At 34.1% G+C, this 18,273-nt stretch overlaps 2 protein-coding genes across 2 annotated transcripts; both read right to left on the bottom strand.

Annotated features, from left to right (window-relative positions):
- LOC110440619 (phytanoyl-CoA dioxygenase domain-containing protein 1-like) lies at positions 1–10,529 on the bottom strand. The gene is made up of 10 exons (XM_021483779.1): positions 10,509–10,529; positions 9,569–9,725; positions 5,312–5,429; positions 4,828–4,928; positions 4,119–4,260; positions 3,862–3,956; positions 3,262–3,367; positions 2,811–2,895; positions 2,163–2,364; positions 1–1,688 (listed from the first exon to the last, which is right to left on the bottom strand). Exons 2-10 carry the CDS (start codon positions 9,677–9,679, stop codon positions 1,554–1,556), a joined length of 1,095 nt encoding a protein of 364 aa, XP_021339454.1. The 5' UTR covers positions 9,680–9,725; positions 10,509–10,529; the 3' UTR covers positions 1–1,553.
- Positions 10,530–11,439: 910 nt separating this feature from the next.
- Positions 11,440–18,273, bottom strand: LOC110440617. Its single transcript, XM_021483775.1, has 9 exons — positions 18,063–18,273; positions 17,263–17,380; positions 16,744–16,844; positions 15,576–15,717; positions 15,070–15,164; positions 14,485–14,590; positions 14,205–14,289; positions 13,165–13,369; positions 11,440–12,293 (listed from the first exon to the last, which is right to left on the bottom strand). Exons 1-9 carry the CDS (start codon positions 18,213–18,215, stop codon positions 12,165–12,167), a joined length of 1,134 nt encoding a protein of 377 aa, XP_021339450.1. The 5' UTR covers positions 18,216–18,273; the 3' UTR covers positions 11,440–12,164.

The raw sequence follows: 18,273 nt of genomic DNA, 5'->3' as shown, positions 1-18,273 counted from the left end.
TTCGTTTTCGTTTTTGTTTATTACTATACCTACACATATAACAATTACCGACAATAGTCAAACTGAAATGGGATATTCCTATAATTGTTCCCGATAACCAGTAGTTCCTTGAGCGATAATAAGAGATACAGACATGAACGTATAACACACAGGTGATTGCAACCCTTTAAAATCTGGTAATAGAAACAGTTTGCCAAAATAAAGTTACATAGCATCATACAGCTGTTTCTTCCATCTAAGGATCATCGGTGAAGCTCAAATATTAATGTGAATATCAAATTTGTCTAAACGTTTGTTAAAACAGAGGGGCATGTGCCTAAAACCCCTAAATTTATGAACTTAAATAAAGTAGAGGAGTAACGGTTAATTTTAATTTCAAAAACTTGTCAACGATTTTTGATAATATTCATCAGTGTGACGTCTGGTGTCATGGATGACGATGATGTTTCTCACTAGGATTGAATATAAATTTACATGTCGTGTGTTGTCTTTTTGGCAGAGGATGAATAAACTGAAATAAACATCTGTAGAGCAACTTGTTACGAAGTTTTTTCATCGATTTTCTTTTCAGAACCGACGGGGAAAATACCACGAGGATATCTTCTTCAATGTATCGATATATTTTGTATGTATATATTTTGTGGTCAAGCTTAATGCATTTCTGTTAAGATTATCTTAAATCTACACAACACAGAAAAAAATATTCAAATTGTGATTCCATTATCTTCATTGAATTAACAAACTTAACCAAAAACAAAGTAACAACAATTTATGAATAAAACAACATAAAAACAAAAAATACCCATACACTGTTGTATAATTGTTTAAGCAAATACCACTTTTCTGATTCTACTTAAATGATCTTTGTCGACAGGATGTATTTAATAAATTATGTAAACATGTTTCCTTATGTAACAAAATCTATGGTCTTGCTTATCTTTGTGTATTTGGGTTTAAATATTAAATAAAGACAAACATCGAGAGAAGTATCAAATTATGATTCAATTTGAGGACTCAAATCGTTTATACAATTTTGCATATTTATTTTAAGTAAAAATCACTATTTATACTTGAGTGATCTGTGTTGCTAGAATGAATAGATAATGATATGTATACATTTTATACTGCTATAATTATCGATAATGATAAGTGAAAATAAATACAATACGTTTATATGAAAGGAATCTATAACAAGAATCTATTGATAACTATTTGCCTTGTCATTACAGAGCTTGCGTTATTATATCCATGTTACCATGACTACATGGTTACAGATTAATATTTAACACTGTTCGTATTGTACCAAACCAAATAACACCATAAACTCATGAACACATTAAGTTATTATTCAAATATATATTAGATGTGTTAAATGTCAAGTGTGCAAACAAAATCAAAATACAACTGATCTGATTGCAAATACCCACGATTACATAAATGCCAGCATATCCATTCGTTTGGAGACGTTTTCTAAATAAAACATTTCATTCGATGTTAAGCTGATGAAGTACTGAACCATTCCCTGAAACATTTATAATCGTCTCTAACATTTCCTATGCCTTGTGGCCATGCCAGGAACTCATTGTTTCGTCTGTAAGTTTTGCAGTATGCTGATTCATGTGAACAATTTCCCACTTCTTCATCCAGGGCCCTTGGATCGTTATGTCAAAATCTGGGTCACTCGATGGCTGAAAATATATTTACAAGGGATGAACGATAACTCAATCTCATAAGTATCATGATATGGCCATATATCAATAACAAATGCTTAAATGTGGTAACCTATTCTCATGAAATGATTTTCGAGATCGAAGAATTATGACTGCGACCCACTGTTTTTTAACCTATGAGATCCTGGTGACAAAAATGTCCAGGTTTGTGATATTTAATAACCCTCTCCTATCCTATAGAAAATGTTAATTTATTTAGTTATCTGAACGAGTCATCAATGCCATAATCTCAGGAGGAGGGAAACATATGTAAAACGTTACAGAAAAAATACCAGAGAAAAAAATCGGAAGTCCAAAATCACGCAAAATGCATCAGATATGTTTTGGTCGCGACATTGCCCCCACAACGGAAAACGCAGACAACAATTCGACTACTCTGATTCTTCACAAATTATGACTGCAGAATGCAGGTTTGGTTGTTTCAATACTCACTTCAAGTATCTCCTTCACATATTCTCTTTGTTTATCATGGCGATCAACACCCTCGAATTCGTTCCAGTCGATTTTGTAGTTAGGGTCTTTTGATGTTCGCATCAATACCCCATTTTTCATGTTGTGAAATCCAAAAGGAAGTGATGGCTTCTGCCAGCGCAAATCCAAACTCCAACGAATTTGTTTCGATAGGTTTGGCAAGCTACAAGTACATTACTAATAATTGATAATATGAACTGTCAACGTCCTTAAACAAGTATGTCGGTGTGTCATCTTTTAAATAACACGTGTCAAGATTTAAAGCTTCATCTAGCTGTGATATAGCGGTGATCCTAATTAATTGTTTTCTCATTAGGTCGACAACTCCTGATTTATGACAGCTACTGAAATAAGTCTGTTTACAGTTATATTGATTTCATTGCTTTACATATACTTTCTGCATCAAATTTATCATGAACAGTACATTATTGTGACTTGTCCACATTCCTGACACTGCCGATCAACTAGTAGTCCTTGAAACGAAATAAGGGATGGTTTAACATTTTCAGTCAGTTTGATTGGTTAAAATTCTGTTCCATGGAACGTGGTAGATTGTAAAACAAAGTTGCTTATTCAAGCAATAAACAAATATTAAGCTGATCCCATTACCTTCTATGAGGTATCATGTTATTCAGCAGCAGCATGCCACCATATGGAATTGGGCACGTCTTGATATCTGACTCCAGGTTCACATCTGCAAAAGCCGTTTTCAAACAGATATTTAATAAGTTTCACAAACCAGTTAAAATGCTGTTGTTGTCTGTTCTGGCCGACATTGTCTTTTCATTTGTCTTTCTTTAGTGATGCTATATTGTCTTTCTATCTTAATTATACTCACAGCTAAGACATAGATGACGATATCTTTAAAAACGATTACATAGATAAAATATCAAATATGTATGAACAGCATTGACATTTATGAAATATAAAGTCAGTTTTGTAGTTTTCAAAGCAATCATACAAACACACAAAAGACCATCGGTTTGTAATACAGTCGCAAACATGACATGAGTTAACAAAAATAAAAAAAAATCTAGAAATATGACAAACAAAGAATTACCTAACGATTTTGCCATCTCATCTTCCTCCAGCATAACATACCACGTCCCTCCATAGCAACACTGGTGAGTAGCAACCTTACCGGTTTTGTGGCCACGGTGCGCCACCTGGTGGATAAAAGAACAACGTGTACACTGTTTATGAAATAAAATGAATGCTCTATGGTCAGCCTATTTTAATTTCCATACAACAACAATCTATTGTAACAAATTTACATGATTATGAATAAAGAATTGTAGTTTGTAAGCGATTTTGTGACATTATACAGCTGTATTAAATTCTAGCAAAACTTATGTTGAGAAGAGAAGTGGCATAAAAGGTGTCTCATGNTTTATGGAATATCCCATTCCTATCCCTGAAACCAAAAAAGCACTCTTGAACCAATATCATATGTGAAATATTACTATCGTTAAAACTATTTAAGAACATAAAATACTAACTTTCGTAGTTTTGGGTAATCTAAAGAACGTTTGTCTAGTCCATCCGATGGTAGTTTGACCCGATATAACATTCAGAGGATTCACAAATTCAGGTGAAAATAATCTTTTGCCATATCATTCACCAGCGAATACAAATTCCATCATTGTGACATTAACAATACCTGCATGCATCCGTTTTTTGCTGTAGCGTCTATCAGAGGTATCCAGGCTGTCGGCTGTAACACTCTGTAAGAGTCATTGTCCAGATAGGCGCTATCTAGAAATAGAAGAATATACATCTATAATAGTAACTATAGAAATATCAGTTTTCTTTTATCCTTAATATATGATATGCTGCTTATTTATATTTTATATTATGTAAATACACGTATCTCTATTAAGACTATGTCGTAATTAATATCACTGTTTGGTAACCTGCCTTGGTGCCACGGCACAGTAGTAGCCTCGTTCTGGGGTGTCTTCGTTCGAAGGTTCCATACCGGATGGCCAGCAATTTCTGGACCGATAAGCTGTTCAATGACGTTCAGTAGGCGTTCGTTTGTCCATACATCTTTGAAAGCCTAATAAAAAATGGGCGATAAAACAGTAGTCCTAACAAGAAGTTTAATTTTCAAAGAAAATTTGTCATTATTGTAATCAAGGATTCCTGTAATTATCATACTACTATAGTCCGTATATTCAGCGTCAGTTTGGTATGGTATCATATTCCTGTCATTCACTGTTTGTTGACAATGGATGTGTCTACATCAGTCCTAGCCTAACAATTATCACAGTCTAAAAGGGATTTGTTAACTTTGAACGCGGATGATTTCGTCTCACGTCAATTCTGATATGGTGGTATCGAATACAAATTTGTTTATGGATTTTTTTCTAGTGTTTTATACTTGTAAATGTAAAAATTAAATTTCAAAGTATCCATATTTTGCTATCATCATTTGAAATTGGTTTATATATACACAATGTAACTCGTGTGAAGGAGTACCTCAGATAAAAGCAGGATGATAAATCTCGAGTACTATTACCTTGCATGGAACTATATATCAACCTTACTTCTGACACTATGGTATTACTAGTTTGGTATGTTGGGAAGGTTTATAACACACACGACAATGGAAGCTGAGCTATACCTGTGGAAGTTTTCCCAGCTTATGTAGGACGATGTTTGCCCCTGGGAAGTCATCCTCAATCTTGGACAGCCTCTCGTAAAAACCATATTCTTTGTAAAGTTCTGTCAACAGAAATATTGCTTTGTGTCTAATTCATGTTTGTTAACGACACCAATAAAACACAACAATACTTAATACAAGTCTTTCAGTAAGTGTTACACGTATTTATACAATGCAATGTAACTCAAACAGAACAATCAAATACTGATTCGAAAGGAATATGACCATAAAGTAAAACCACAGAGCAAGTTTCGTTGAATACGATATTCTTGTACAATGTGTCAATGCAGATGATAGGGCAACAAAATCTGAAACACGTTCAGGTTTAAAGATGTCATTTTTTCCTTTAAAAGAATTTTAGATAAAACAGATGTTGCGTTATAGACAAAAGTATACTAGTATTTGACCATTAAGAGTGATTCGTAACACAAGCATTCAAATGTACCTTTGATCTTTCCTTTCTGTAAAAACTGCAGTGCCATTTCATCTAACATATCATTGATTGCTTCTTTACAGGGGTCCAATTCCTCTGGTTTGAAAAAGTTTTCCACAATGACGTAACCCTGTAGAAATTAAAACGTTTCAATATTAAAAGAACTGACATTCTTAATCTCAGTTATATGCACAAATTATGACGCGTTGAGAATAGTCTTGTGTCCATAATCTCACATGACAAACATTGAGAATGTAGCCTCTTAAGATTAAACCATAATTTGAACCTAAAAATCGACGAGACTAGGGCAAAATATCAACAAAAAATGGAGATCGTTAAATGTGTACAAAGGACTAAGACCAGGCGTTCCGGAAAAGGAAGCTTTATTAACGACATCCGCCATATAAATCAAGGTTGAAATCTTAGTAGTAAATAAAATACAACGCACTCTTTTGAGCACTTATATTAATATGACTGTTGCTTTTGATAAAATTTTCTTTTTCAGTGTTCATACACTACACGCATATTTGTCCAAGCAAACCTCGCTGTGTCATATGAATGAAAATAAGATCCTTTCTAACAAGTTATATCGTCCATTCGTTTTATTTTCACAAAGGCATCGTACTATCATGTAGTTATAAATATGTAAAATACAATATTTTTTTTTAAAGCATTTAAATATATAGTTCCTCGCAAACAACATTCTATTTTTATCTAGAGTGTTGTACTTAATAATTTCAAGAATACCATTTAATTATGAATGTGAAATAAATAGATGCACATATAAATAGATACAAATATTTAAATAAAGACATTCCACATTATGGCATAATTGTATTTGCAGTTTTCATTACCGTATCTATTGTCTTTGATAAGGACAACATACATTTTGTTCACCTATTATTCCCTGTAAGCGAAAATTGAATTAAAAAATACCACCTTAATTGCAACTTGTAATAAACGACGGAACAGATAACACACTTGATATAAAGTACAATCCATACATTTTCAAAGTATTTGTTGATTATCTCTTCAGAGAGTTGTCCAAGCTTCCGTTCCAGAGAAGTGGGAGGTTTCGCTTTCAGATTAAAAAAATGCGGATTTGCTTCCCCTGTAAAACCATTCGGGATGGAAGTGTTCGTTCTTTTGTCCGCCATACTGCAGCCAAATCTATTTGCTGACTTGGCAATTTGATAGTAGAGACAGACCGGTTTTACAACGCTGGTATGTGCTCCTTGTCACGTAGGCAGGGTCGTACTTCAAATTACCAGCGATACAGTATACATCATATAGACAGACATGAAAGAGGAGCAGGCAAGTATAACTATAGCAAAACTTTCAAGAGAGAAATAAATATCGGAAAGTATAAAAAAAAAATACATTTTTTTATTCAAATTACAGTTAAATCATCACGTCATTATGAAATATGTAACGCTCTTGCAAATTGCAAATGTAAAAAAAGGGTCGTGTCCTGGGTGATTTTAACTTAGAAGAGTGAGGTAGAACATATATGGACGAAATCAAAGAACAATGTTGATATAAAAACAAAAGAAAATATAATAGATAAACTCAAAATCAAAAGGAAAATCAACATGAACCATACAAAAATTACAGAAGACGTAACCATTTGTTGAAATAGGGAAAGCAAGCTTTGCTTTTATAAATTGTTTTAATTTTCAAGATGTGAATGAACTACAATAAACATTCGTTATTTCAGACTAGATATGAGCGCACAGTTACTTTTTACAGACATTCAAAAACGTTAATCTTGATATTTTGTTATGTAAAAAAAGTGTTTAGAAGCGCGTCGGGGCACTATTAGTGATGTTAATATAAAAAATAGGTTAAACAATTCGTATTGTTCTAAATAGCAAACGGAAGCAAATTACGTTCCGTGAACTTATATAAGAAACATTAGACGTCATGATCCAAGTTCGGTTTTACATAATCACATTTATCAACACATTATCTCAGTGTATATGTCTTAATAAACCTTTTTTTCTATTAGACAAAACACTTGTTACAAATGTTACACATTTTAACATAAATTCACGCGTCAAGTTCGCTTTTTGGGTTGCTTTTCTTTAGACATTTCACATGTTTTGTTACGAGAGTTATATATATAATGCATTTTGCTCGGAGTTGTTATTATTCTTGTTAACCCTCAGATTTAATTATTCTAAGAAAGAGATTCTATGAGGTATATTGAGCATTTCATTTTAGTTATAATAATTTTGTTTCTTTTTTGAAATATTATTTTCATTATTTTTAAATGTTACAATACACCTGTTTCATAGCGCGAATTATTTAACAACAAAATGTAGTTCCAGTTTTTATTATCAGTCTTTGCAGGCAAATTTTAAAAAATAAATCCATAGCCAATCAGATAATGATTAACACGCACAACAAACTGTTAACGTCTTATTTTAAACGGTATTAATGCAATAAGTTAACACAGTAATATCACACATAAACAATCTGTGCGATAGGAAAACGTAGTGTCATGTTACACACCGTGCACCAATCTAAGTAAACAATGTCCTTATCATATGATATGCAAGGCACCTGACAACGACATACAAAGTACACGTGTCATACATGGTGTATAGTACTATGTCCTGCGCCGAGTACACTCGTTCTGCGTTATATACTATTGAACTAACTGTAGTATGTAAAACATAGGATAGGTACACAAACATAAACTATCTAAAAGATCATAATAACAAATAAAACTTAGTCTCATTTTGTGTAAAAAGACTGATAACCAGTCATAATTCCTATAAAATAACTACAATATAGAACTATAAATTGACAACATAGTCATTATATAAATATAAGATATTAAGTCGGCCTGTATAATAACATTTTCGTTTATTTTGATGACACTTTTATCATTGCTGGATCAGCAGTTGTATTGCAAAAAACGTGATTCAAAATGATGTCAATAGTATAACTTGTATATAAATTAAATACTGATCTGTTATGCAGCATAAGAACGCATGACATAATTGTCATGAAAATGTGTCATATCAACAATTATGCCATCACCATGAACATTGCAATGATGTGACGAATTCAGGAAGGATAAAGGGCGGCAATGATATTCCTTTTTCTAGCCAAGTAATTAAAATATGTTCAATGACCCAAGCGATAACAAAGAATCTCACAGTCGTGACCAATTTACTCGTTTAAACTCCGCTAATAAAGATTAATTCTCACACGAACTATAGCGCTTAGAAACTCAATTTTAGCCTGTTATTTGTAGCATAGCTAATATACCGTATATATGTAATCGTAAGGACAGATTGTTATCTAGCGAACTACAGGCATATAAATCTGCTTATGAATGCAAAATTCATCGCATTAAACATCAAAGTCAACTTATTTTAAAGCGTTGAATATTTATCTCTGTTTCAACCACTTGTTTCTATAGCTACAACCTGCAGTGTGGCTGTCATATGTCGTGAAGGAGAAGAAAAATACCCATGTTCTTCATATATTGTAAGGTACGGAATTCTTCCAGAAACGAAAACATTGGTTATCATATTGAAGCGTCGTAGTATCGCAAAACAACTGTTCATCATGACAATTAATAGCTCTAACTGAAGATGAAGGGTCGAGGGTCAAAACGATGTATAACACTTCAACTTGTATAACATTAATGTGTTCTATCCCGGACGTTAGTCTGTCCAATCTTCCAGATTGTACTTAGTCAGAAAACTACACATAATAGGGTCGAGTGAGGTCCTGATATGTTCCTGGGTGAGTTATACATAGAAAGAAGTAAAAATTGCCATATCAATGTTTGGGGTGTCCTAATACGTCCTTATTCTAATTAACAATGTCATTAATTTGTGTTAAAGTTGGATTATCATATACATATATCTAGTTTTGGAGACGTATTATCGAGCTTTAATAAGATGTTTCCGTTCTAGACGAGTTTCGTATTTTCTCTTTCTCTCTCTTTCGCGATAGGTGATGCACCATCATGGCCATTGGTGGTATTTGTTTAAGTATCAAACCGTTTCTCCAAACGATCTTTACAATGTAATGAAACCTCCTATCAATATCCCTGTCTATAAAGATTCATACCGATGTCTCACTCAATAGTTCTTTATACGCAGAATGTATTGCACCTAGAGCAGGCGTTAATGTTGACGATCTGTGTTTTGCACATGAAGGCTGCCATACCTCTTACGTAATGGCATCATCTCACACACACACATTGACCCACATTCTAATGCAAGTCGATCGTAACTGTGTACTTACGTCTATGAAAAACTGCTTGATGACATCATCTGGTAGCTGGCCTATTTTCTGCTGCGGTGCCGATGGTGGCATCGCTTCGATGTTGAATATTTCTGGATTCCACTCACTCATGATGCAAGTTGTTTCCACCTTGGTTTAGCTCGGTTGTGACATCCAGCTAAGTATGGAAACAATGGAGGCCCCTGCGAGCTTACGGTATTTGACCTAATTCTTGTTATCTAAAAGCAACCTTTATTTTGTTGACCATCCGCTTGGCCATGACTAGTTTCTGACCATATGGTACGTATATTTAGTCATTGCAGTTCCAATACATAACAAGGGAGTTACCGAGTAATATATACACCTGTACGGTTTTCACTGTACAGGTATCAACAGTGTTTCGCCTGTACCTTTTTCCAGTGTATACTTGTTTTGTGACAGAAAATGATCATGAAAGTAAATAAAGATTACAAAGATAACATATTTTGTTTACTTTTATTTTTGTTTTTTAAATGCTCAAATGAAATTATGTAATCTGCATCTCAAGAAATGATTATGCAATTCGGAACTTAGAAACTACAGCTAGACCAGCTAGTCTTACAAGCGCTGTTTGTACAACTATGAAGAAAGTCATAACACTAAGAAGTTAAATTGTGTTTTATTTGGAGGGGAACCATTTGTTTGGCAACTGACAATTTGGCTTTTTATCTAGGAGATCAACAGAGCTTCATTTACGTAAGGTCGTGAATTAATGGACCACGAGTTCAGATAATGGCAAAGAATTAGATGTAGTTTACATAGACTTTGTGTAGGCATTCGACAAAGCTCTATGCATGAGACTTTTTGATTTGAGAACAATTAAGTCTGGAAAGATCTTTAGTTGAAATAGATCACACAGCTTCTTTTAAACAGCCTAAATCTTATGTTAACATTTTACTTACAATTACTTACCATTACTTACCATTACATCGATGTGGATAAAGAAGCGATGATGCATAAGTCCACGATTAAATCCTATTAAATCAAATTGAAAATAAAACGATAAAAAAACATTGAAAAGAAATTGAAAGTGACAGGTAAGAAAAGAAGATAACGTTTAAAATAACTGCGGATAAAGAAAAAGTAAAATAATCGTATGGAACAAAATGAACACAATCCAGTTAACTAATTTTATTTAAGTAAAGTTTGTAAGTGATGTTATTGGCGATGTGCCGGTTGTGTCACTGATCGTCATTTAACCTTTTTCAAATCATAATTATATTTATTATTAATGCGAGATAAACTGGCTCACATGTACATGAAGTTCAATTTCAAACCAGAGTCGATATCGAAAGAAAAGTGTTTTGTTTCCCATGTAAGTGTCAGATCAAAACGTTACATTGAGTCATATGAACTTTTCACATCAGCACGTATGACTATGCATAATTCAGCATATGTGTCTATTTTTATCTTTCTCTGCGTTTAAAAGCGCCGTAGAAATATTAACTAAACTAGGATATATAGATATAACAAAGTTATAACCCTATACATAATGCAATAGATGGCAAAGTTGTTTACAACAGCTGTTGTTGTTTTAATTACTGCTGATTATTGCTATATATGCGTGACCTATATCAACCCCACAACTCCTTTAAAACTGCACGTAGTCACACACATTCACCCAAATGTTTTAGCGACACAGACTTGTGTTTAAACATTTCTATTTATCGATCGACATTTTCTAGTGGATCATCCAGAAATTCGGACAACTGCTTCACTTTTGTACTGCATTTCATGCTAACATTAATTTCAACTCAAAACTACTTCTAGCAATGGATACTTGTAGGTGGAGGATGTTCAGGGTAACAGAAAACCAAAGTCGATATGTTTTATTGTTAATCACAATACCCTTTTATTTTATTTTGTACAGTCAACTGACAAATCAGCAAACAGTTATAAAAATGAAGAAAGAAAAATTACAGAAAGAAAACATCCTCGTAACTTCGAGCAAGTCCTCATTGTAATTTGAAATGTAATAAACATAATATTTCTTGTCTTTTGATGAAACCTGGTGATGTGTCAATACGAGGGATGAATACTTTCAATACTTTTCACTGCTGTTTCACAGCCGTGATAGTTATTGATTTATCTCATTTAGTGAAAATTGTTATTTATCAAGAAATAACGAATATCATCTTTTAGTCATCACAGAAAACATTGCATTAGTACACACACAAACGTAGAAATGCAGCAGAACAACTCTTTACACAATCTTTGGGACTAGAAGCCAGCCTAACATAACACGCAGTATGTTGTGTTTTATTCACAAACATATGCAGTTTGAATTTGTAAGTTTAGTGGTTGTACAGAGGTTAAAAGTCATTTACATAGGATATAATATATTCTAAAAATAATTGATTACATTCATTTAAAGTATTCATTGTTAGTACCCAAAAATGAAATGTAAACAATTATCACAATTTTAATTGCTGTAATTACAAAATAGGATTAAGTAGACAGAAATGTATACAATGTATGTCTTACAAAACACCCAAGTATTGCATTTGTGTATCAACCATGTTGGTGCATTTGGGACACGACAATGTGTCAATATGCACATATAGAAATAAACAGCGTATCACGCCTTGCATTCGTCCCAGAGGCTATCTTCCATTTCAGCACGTTTCGTGTGCTGGTTTGTATGAACAATCTCCCACTTCCTCATCCATGGGCCTTCCAGGGTGGTACTAAATTCCTCATCTGTCGCCTGGAATGAGTGAAGAATTTTTCATTTCATTCTTCAATGAGGATAACATTCAACCCTAAGGGGAAGTTCTCCTCTGAGTAAAAAATATCGAAATAATAGTCATGTAATAGTAAGAGAAGAACATATCAGAACGTCTAAGTCGTGAATGTATTGAATTCTAGTTTTCATCTTACATTTCTAGGAGATATGATTTATCAAACGCCTGTGGCCGACTGGTGTCATCGTAATGTGCAAGGGTTCGGAAATCGAAATCGCAAACAGAGTAATTAGATGATTGTAATAAAGCCGAACAGAAATAACTTGATCAGTAACAACTACCTGTATATGTACATATAACTTTAAGTTATACATACAAGTATGTAATATAGATCCCTGCATTTGAATTTACATATTAATCACTAATTTATGTATCACTTAATTGAAAATTGTACCCACCTAAATATGAAATGTTAATTACTCATTAAGTATGCATATAACAGCTACATGAATATACATATAAATTAAATAATTCAAAATTGCATATAAACAAATATAAGTCATCAATTTAAAAAATATGAACTCACCCTCAGTACAAGGTAAACATTTTAAATCTTGTAATATTATACTCTTTAAACAATAAATATAAAAAAGTATGAAACACAAAGATAAACGAAAAATACCTTAACTAAAACCAAGCCTTTGGGGAGATTATTAAATATCGAAACAACGCTATTCATGTTAATTACAAAAGACGGTAATTTCAAGGGAAATAATAGCCGCAGAAGGGAGATAACTCATATTATTTCATAACAGTTAGTATTATAAGGGCGATGACAGGGAACATAACTCAAGGGAGATAAGAACTTCCTTAAGCATACACTTGTTAACGTACATTTTCCATTAGGTCCTTTACAGCCTGACGCTGTTTAGCACGTCTGTCAACGTTCAGGAAGTCCTGCCAAGGGATCTGGTAATCAGGGTCGTTCGATTTTCTAAAGATAACCCCCTTTTTCATCCCGTAAAAACCATAAGGAAGCGTTGGGTTCTGAAAACGTAGATCCAAACTCCAGCGAATTTGATTTGTCATGTTTGGTAAGCTATAAAAAAAAATAAAGCATACTTTATTACTTATCTAAATAGTTTTCTGATGATTTCAAATTAAGATGATACCTCCTAAACAGCCAAAATATGTTCCTAAATGTAAGTTTGTTTTTAACTCAAACAGTAATTGAAAACTTATTTTGGAGCTTTTATAAACGTCTGTTTCCGTTGTCAATCAAAGTAAATCTATGTTTGACAAAGGAAACACACGCCTTCGAAAACAAGCAAATACTTTGTGTGGCGTCAATGACTGTGCGTGTTCAAAACAAACTAAAGCATAAAGGAATATGTTTTGCTGATACAGTGTATATGTGGCCACAAAAGATGTCACGATGTTTATAATTTCACTTGAAACGGAAATCATTTTAAAATCTTTGATATAACCTTTTACTCGAAAATCATTGTTACTTTTGGAAAAAAAGATTATTCAAGAAAGTCTAAATTCCGCGAACTTTGCTCTCGCTCTGTCTATATATTTGTTTATGGGTCAAAGAAGTAATATAGACGGTAAGACCCCTTATAACACTGGATCCTAATGGTGGTATGTCCGTAGGATACGAGTTACTTAAAATTTAATATGGGGCAAAGAAGTAGTTCCAACAGTGTGGACATGTTTAGGTTGTCAAATTTTCGGAGCGATCCGCTCCTTTTTTCTCTTGAAAAAGGAGCGGATCGCTCCGAAAATTTGACAGTCTCAACTTGTCCACACTGTTGGAATTACTTCTTTGCCCCATATATATTTTTATATATGTACTCAAATGTGACGTCATAATATAACTCGGAAATTGTGACGTCACGATGCTATCATTAACACACCGACGAATGTCTCACCTTCTGTGTGGAATAACGTTATTCAGCAGCAGCATACCACCGTATGGAACAGGGCAGGTTCGTATGTCGCTTGGAATGTCTGCGTCTGCGCAATAGCCGAGAAAGTTTATACAATAAAGTGTACACGCTCCACAACATTTATCACTCTTTATTGATCATTGGGCAAAACAAATCTTCAGAATCATGATTTTGATATAAGAGATGAATTGTCCTTAAACGTCGTTACAATAATTAGCAAATAACAGCACATATAGAGGTACAAATAACGCGAGATTTTTACCAAGCGTTCTCTGCATTTCTTCTTCGTCGAGCATGACATACCACGTGCCACCATGACAACACTGATGATTACCCACAATTCCTTTCTTGTGACCTTTATGGATAACCTTTTAAACATAGAATATAACATTTAATTATACAATTCTTCTCGTATGGTGATAGTAAATTGTTAATCATGTGCCAGTCAGCTCATCAATTCAACTATATTATATACATTATATATCTTTTTGACTCAAATTTAATTCTAACTGTCAATACTAGTACTGTATAATTGTATGGTTGCAATTTGGTCCGCGCTATTGATGTATTTTTCAATACTTTAAATCGCCGCACCTATTCGCAAGGACATTATACTACATATACTTTATGTAAAAAAACGTTGTTCGTTTGGTCTGGAAATTTCGATTCATTCTTAATTCCAGCGCAATTAAAAACATCATACAAAAGATAAGTTATCTATTTATTAAAAAAATAAAGACCATGATGACAGCAAGAGCAACCAAGAGGACATATAAAAGAAGGAAAGAACAAAAAAGACACAAGAACAAGAATGAAGAGGTCGTGAACAATATGCCGTTTTTATTACCTGCATACATCCATTTTGTTCGTGAGCATCCAGAAGTGGGATCCAGGCAGTCGGCTGGAGCACATGGTACGACTCAGTATCAAGGTAGGCAGAATCTACGCAGTAATGGCGACAGAAAGACGACTCTGTATAACTACTAGAGAACATAATACTATGTATATCATGGGGGCAAGCTAAGTGATTTGTTCAATAACGTTTCTAACGAAAGGACATTATGACAAAATATGCATCCGTGCGTCTTAAGCTTAATGCATTAGAAAATGACGATTAAAATCGGATAGATAAATATACCATATCCTTTTAATCCACAAGGTCAAAATATGACTTTAATACAAAGGATAACAGAGGGTAAGGATATACCAAAGCGTTTGGAAAGACATCAGAATCCACATACAAACCAGGTGTTCAGAAAGGGTAAGCGTTTTCCGATTCTAACGAGATTCCTGTCATGTTTCCCCCATCGTATCCAGCGAAAACATCAGGAATATCAACAATCAAAGACATACCTTGATGCCAGGGTACAGTGGTAGCCTCGTTCTGAGGAGTTTTCGTGCGCAAGTTCCAGACCGGATGTCCCGCTATGTCCGGACCAATAAGCTGCTCCACCACATTTAACAGACGTTCATTTGTCCACAGGTTTCTGAAAGCCTTAGATGTCGATAAAGATGTCTCATCAATGTAAAACGACATACGAGACAAACAAATGCATTTGCTATTCTGTAAGATCATAAAAGCTGGATACATGTATGTCACAATACGAATTTCATAGTTTATGCATTGTTTGCGTATTTTATTTCTCTAACGAATATCAAATTCACCAAATTCAATATTTGTTTCTTTTTTAAAAAAAATCCTATGAAAAGTCCGTTTACAGAGGTAAAAAGTTGTGTATGAGGTTTTTTTCACGAAGGAATGCAGACGTTCGAGAATTGTTTTCCATTTTCCATAGAAAATCTTCCTGGTCCGTTTTCATCACATTAGTATGTGAACCATAGCAAAATTACGAAAAGAAAATACATGGCACGAGGACGTGAAAAGGTATGGGGGCACCTGTCCGACATCAACCCTGGCCAAATTCAAGAGGGACATCAAAACTCACCTCTTCACGTCTGCATTTTAGAATCCTTGCAAAGACGTAAATACCACCCTTGTATTTGTTCAATTATGTGCACATTGCTTGCTTAAATGTATACAAGTGATTGTAAGCCTTTTTTTTACAATATCAACCATTCCTATTAACCATATGTTGTAAAGCGCTTTATAGTAATTTTACAAATTATATAGGGCGCTATATAAATGTTGTATATTATTATTATATTATTATTATTACATGGGTTTTCTCCGGGTACTCCGGTTTCCTCCCACACTAAGACCCCCCGCGCGCTAACATTCGGGCCAACAAGAGTGACTAATATAAGTTGAAATAACGTGTTTCATAATGTTGAAACACAAATAAAGTTTATATATAACACGCGGATTTGTTTTCATACTTTCGCAAATATGTCTATAACTAACTAACAAACATAATGCCACTTACCATTTACAAAAGAAAAAGTACAGGTTTACAGTGTAGAACTCTTTAGTTAAGGAAATTAATTTCACAGAAAAGTAGCACTTATACGTGTACACATGAACTGAGACAGAGGATCAACAGAGCGATACCTATCAACGAACCTCTGGTAGCCCGTCGCCCTTGTGGAGGATGATATTCGTCCCCGGGAATTCCTCCTCTAACTTTGTCAAACGGTCAAAGAATCCATATTCGCTATACAAATCTGTTTGGAGAAGAAGCGGTGTACGGATTTTTACATGAACATGATGAATATTTCTGTTGTCCTGACGCCTATATTTGATTCTAATAACCTTTTTTGGCATTAAGTGTAAAAAAGGCATCAAATAATTCCTTTTACATGTAACACATGTGCAATTATCTATTTTTAGGGCAATGTTATTATATCATGACGATATTAAGATTCTGTGAAATGCGAAAATGGCGGCGTTTGGCTTTATGTTTTTTTGTTTTAATACTGACGTCAAAATGTATAATTGTACATAGATGTTAATCATTTAATACCACTAATCTGGAGCTCGTTCTCTTTTATCTTACTCATATGAAAAATCATACACATTTGTGGCATTAAAAAGTGGACACACATTATATATCTAAACGTCTTGATTGAATGTTAATCTTACTTTTGATTTTTCCGGCTCCGTAGAGTTTCTGTGCCAGATTTTCTACCTGTTGGTTGACGGCGTTCCTGCACGTGTCCAGTTCTGCACGAGTAAAGAAGTCTTTCACTATGACGTACCCCTGTGGATTGATAAATACATTACTTTGATCTTATTTTACGAATATTTCAACAAAACTAATATAAAATAATCTGCATTCGTTGTACTAAATTAACGTCTGATATATTTGGGTCAACAATTCCATTGCCTTGAATTATGCTCAAAGATAGCTAAATCATGATTCCTAGTTTGCTTATTCCATACCATTCGATTATTTAGAATATGAGGTGTCGTCATTTGGACATTTTTGATACGGAAATCAAGGTCTCTGATATATACATGTAGTTAGTATAGTCATCAACAATTGAAAAGGTTCAAGAATTAGTACAACCCTTTGCACCAGTTGGCGTTACGCCGTCAAATGCGTCAGTTTTTTTCTTCTTTTGATAAGTTGCTCTGACCTCTTAAAATGTTTGACCCCCTAAGCCAACGTGCATTGGAATCGTTAATTAGCAGCCTCTGCTGTGTGTATTCATACAGTTTTAATATATGTGTAACAGAAAAGAGAATAGTGTGCTTCCATCTGGGATCAAACCCTCGATCTCCAGGTTCCTACTCGGACTGAGCTAAAGGGAAATTCCCTCTAGCTCGAAGCTAGAAGGCGACCTTAATCCTATGTACAACTGAACCCTGCCACATGTGGATGTTATTGTTGTTTATCTGTTATCATAAGTTGTGTGTTTTCATTCAATATCTGTTCTTACGTCTTCAAAGAACTGCCGAATCATGCTTTCTGGAAGCTGTCCTTGCTTCAATTCCTGTGGTTGAATACGCATGGCATTCACGTTAAACACATCCGGGTAAGCTTTCCCGGTGAATCCAGGGACTATCGTCGGTTGTTGTGAAGTAGCCGCCATCTTGTTGTAGGTTTTTGTTATCAATAGAAGATGAAGTCCTATCTATGCACAGGTCATA

The sequence above is a fragment of the Mizuhopecten yessoensis genome, unplaced genomic scaffold, assembly GCF_002113885.1.
Source record: "Mizuhopecten yessoensis strain PY_sf001 unplaced genomic scaffold, ASM211388v2 scaffold11185, whole genome shotgun sequence".
Lineage (NCBI taxonomy): Eukaryota > Metazoa > Mollusca > Bivalvia > Pectinida > Pectinidae > Mizuhopecten > Mizuhopecten yessoensis.
Note: the sequence above shows the minus strand (reverse complement) of the source record. Positions and strands in the feature narration are given on the sequence as shown.

What these genes read in the sequence shown, in the direction of transcription:
- LOC110440619 (XM_021483779.1), bottom strand. Translation starts at nt 9,679, where the DNA reads ATGAGTGAGTGGAATCCAGAAATATTCAACATCGAAGCGATGCCACCA. An exon ending in TCAAGCAGTTTTTCATAGAC is followed by an intron (nt 5,430 to 9,568) that starts GTAAGTACACAG and finishes TAATTTCTACAG; the next exon opens with GGTTACGTCATTGTGGAAAA. An exon ending in CAAAAAACGGATGCATGCAG is followed by an intron (nt 3,368 to 3,861) that starts GTATTGTTAATG and finishes TTTATCCACCAG; the next exon opens with GTGGCGCACCGTGGCCACAA.
- LOC110440617 (XM_021483775.1), bottom strand. Translation starts at nt 18,215, where the DNA reads ATGGCGGCTACTTCACAACAACCGACGATAGTCCCTGGATTCACCGGG. An exon ending in TTCGGCAGTTCTTTGAAGAC is followed by an intron (nt 17,381 to 18,062) that starts GTAAGAACAGAT and finishes ATCAATCCACAG; the next exon opens with GGGTACGTCATAGTGAAAGA. An exon ending in CGGAGCCGGAAAAATCAAAA is followed by an intron (nt 16,845 to 17,262) that starts GTAAGATTAACA and finishes TTCTCCAAACAG; the next exon opens with ATTTGTATAGCGAATATGGA.